The following is a 2,248-nucleotide window of genomic DNA, read 5'->3' as shown; positions in this document are numbered from 1 at the left end:
ACAAAGTCTGTGTACCAAATATTAAGTTCTGTTTTTCTGATGTATCAAATACTTCTGTCATGCAATAAAATACAAATACTTGAAAATCATACAATGTGATTTTTCTGGATTTTTGTTTTAGATTCTGTCACTTACAGTTGAAGAGTACCTGTGATTTAAAAATTACAGACCTTTGCAAGTGGGAAAACCTGAAAAATTGTTTGTCTATATACACACCTGTGAGAGTTGAGGTTTTGATCCTCTTCTTTTTCCTTTAACCTTCAGTTCAGCAAAAAAAAGAAACGGAATGTGCCTTCATATTATTGTGTTTTCTTCTTGTAGACATGGAGCTGCAGATATTAAGAGGAGAGAACCGGAGGAACATGGTTCTGTCTGTGGCTCTGCTGGCTGTCAGCGCTCTGTTCTACTATGTCTTCATTTACAGTGAAGAAGACTCATGATGTCAAAGGGACCTTCTGCTGTTGAGAGGCTGCAGTACCTCAGCTCTGGCTCTTGATGGCGTCTTTGTTCCATCCACATCCTCTCGCCCTCTTGCGTCTGTCACATTCCACATACCCATTGTATTTTTTTGGTTTCTTCTTTCATTCTTTAAACTAATTAGCAGCTTTTGTGAGCAAGATTTAAGAAAAAAAAAAGTGGCCTTGTGTCGGCAGCGCTGGATTTGCATGGTTTGTGTTCAAGCTAAACAATCAGGTGATAACGGACCTGTTGACAGAACCTCCATGGTGGACCTACGCACAGGATCATGTCACCAGCAGCTCAGCTCACTTTATAACACCCAACAAGTTTTAGTGAGCTCAGCTTCCATTCTGTTACATCGTTTCTACTGCTGTATGTAGGCTTTCCTACATTTACTATCATTTTTTTTCCCTTACACATATATATCACTAAAAAAACTGGAAAATTTGCCTTATGTCACAAGGGTTGTTATTTCTTTATTTTAAATGTTGAAATGTGCCAATCAAATCTGCTTTCCCGTTAATGTTAATAAATATGCATGCAGCACATGTCGTGTAGTTAAATGGATGAATGTGTTTGATGCATTTGGTGGTCTTATTAATTATTTGACAGTAAAAATATAGAGCTTGAGTTTGTGTCTTGACTTTAATGGTGAACATTATTTTCTAATAAGAGCTTAAAGATGCTAAACATGCTCACAGATGTCTCATTAAATACGGTAATGACAAAAATCAAGGTATGAGAAACGTGCCTCGTAATTGCTGTTTATCTGGTATTGTCGTAAAATAATTACTTCTTATCCACTTTGAAAGCGGACGTCATCCTACCTGAAATACACAGGTTTGGTATTCGAATTATTCCTGTGGTGGAGGGTTGTTTTTTTTGTTAGTCAGCAGACTTCATTAGATGACTCAGCTTTAATAGGAACCTAAATTTGTCAAAATTGTTTGAGTATTTTCACATGACTCAACAACCCCAAACCATCCAAAACCAAGAAGCAAGGAGGCGAAATATCTTGAGGAACCCTGCTGTGGAGATCTGGGAGTTCAAGAGTGAGTGTGGAAATAAAGTATGGCGCTGACTCTCATCACTTTGTTATTGATAACTCATTTAAAGCTCTTTTATGGTGCCCCCCCCCAGGAAGAACCAGTAAGGGTGAACAGGCATCTGTCACCAGATCTCAGCTGGTCGGCAGCCCACTCGCCATCTGATGTCCTGGTTCTGATACCCACTATAATGTGCTTCCCCCGGCCAGCTGTGAGGGGAACAAACACATGCGCCCCATGCTGGCCTGACTGACCATCAGGTGACCACCCTGCTGATTTTCTTCCACAGTCAAGGCATGGGAATTGTAAAACATCACGTCCCGCTGGTTCAATGTGGGGACGCAGCCTGCTGCCTGTCCCGACTCAGGTGTAGCCGAGGCTTTGTCTGGTGTCGGTGCGAAGCTCTGGCTCCTTGTTAGAGGGTCCCTCTGAGCAGGAGTGGAGGGAGTTGAGGAGGATACGCCAAGGTCATAGAGTATACACACGCCACCAGGACAACATCAGGATGGGGTGACTGAGCGCTTTGTGTTGACTGGAAACATCAGCTAATGCACCGCTCCAGTACTGATGCTGGATATCAGTCTGACACTGACTCAGATAGCGGGTTGCTTATGATTTAGCACTGTAAGACAAAGAGGCAGGCTAACCGCTAACCATGCAGAACTGTGATTTCATCTGTTACACCGATTGGACTCCATTCATTGTCTAGGAAAATGGCATGTTGTAGTTTCTGCATGTGGAGT

At 42.0% G+C, this 2,248-nt stretch overlaps 1 protein-coding gene across 1 annotated transcript in view; it reads left to right on the top strand.

The window, feature by feature from the left end:
* Positions 1-1,005, top strand: part of ccdc167 (coiled-coil domain containing 167) — a 3,587-nt gene extending 2,582 nt beyond the window's left edge. Inside the window, exon 4 of the mRNA XM_086189597.1 lies at positions 322-1,005. Coding sequence (XP_086045723.1) covers positions 322-440 — 119 coding nt within the window. The 3' untranslated portion in view covers positions 441-1,005. The remainder of the gene's footprint in view (positions 1-321) is intronic.
* Positions 1,006-2,248: the final 1,243 nt, after the last annotated feature.

This window comes from Aulostomus chinensis, chromosome 20 (assembly GCF_037954235.1).
Source record: "Aulostomus chinensis isolate RoL2024-O1b breed Wild chromosome 20, RoL_Achi_v1.0, whole genome shotgun sequence".
Classification (NCBI taxonomy): Eukaryota; Metazoa; Chordata; class Actinopteri; order Syngnathiformes; family Aulostomidae; genus Aulostomus; species Aulostomus chinensis.
Note: the sequence above shows the minus strand (reverse complement) of the source record. Positions and strands in the feature narration are given on the sequence as shown.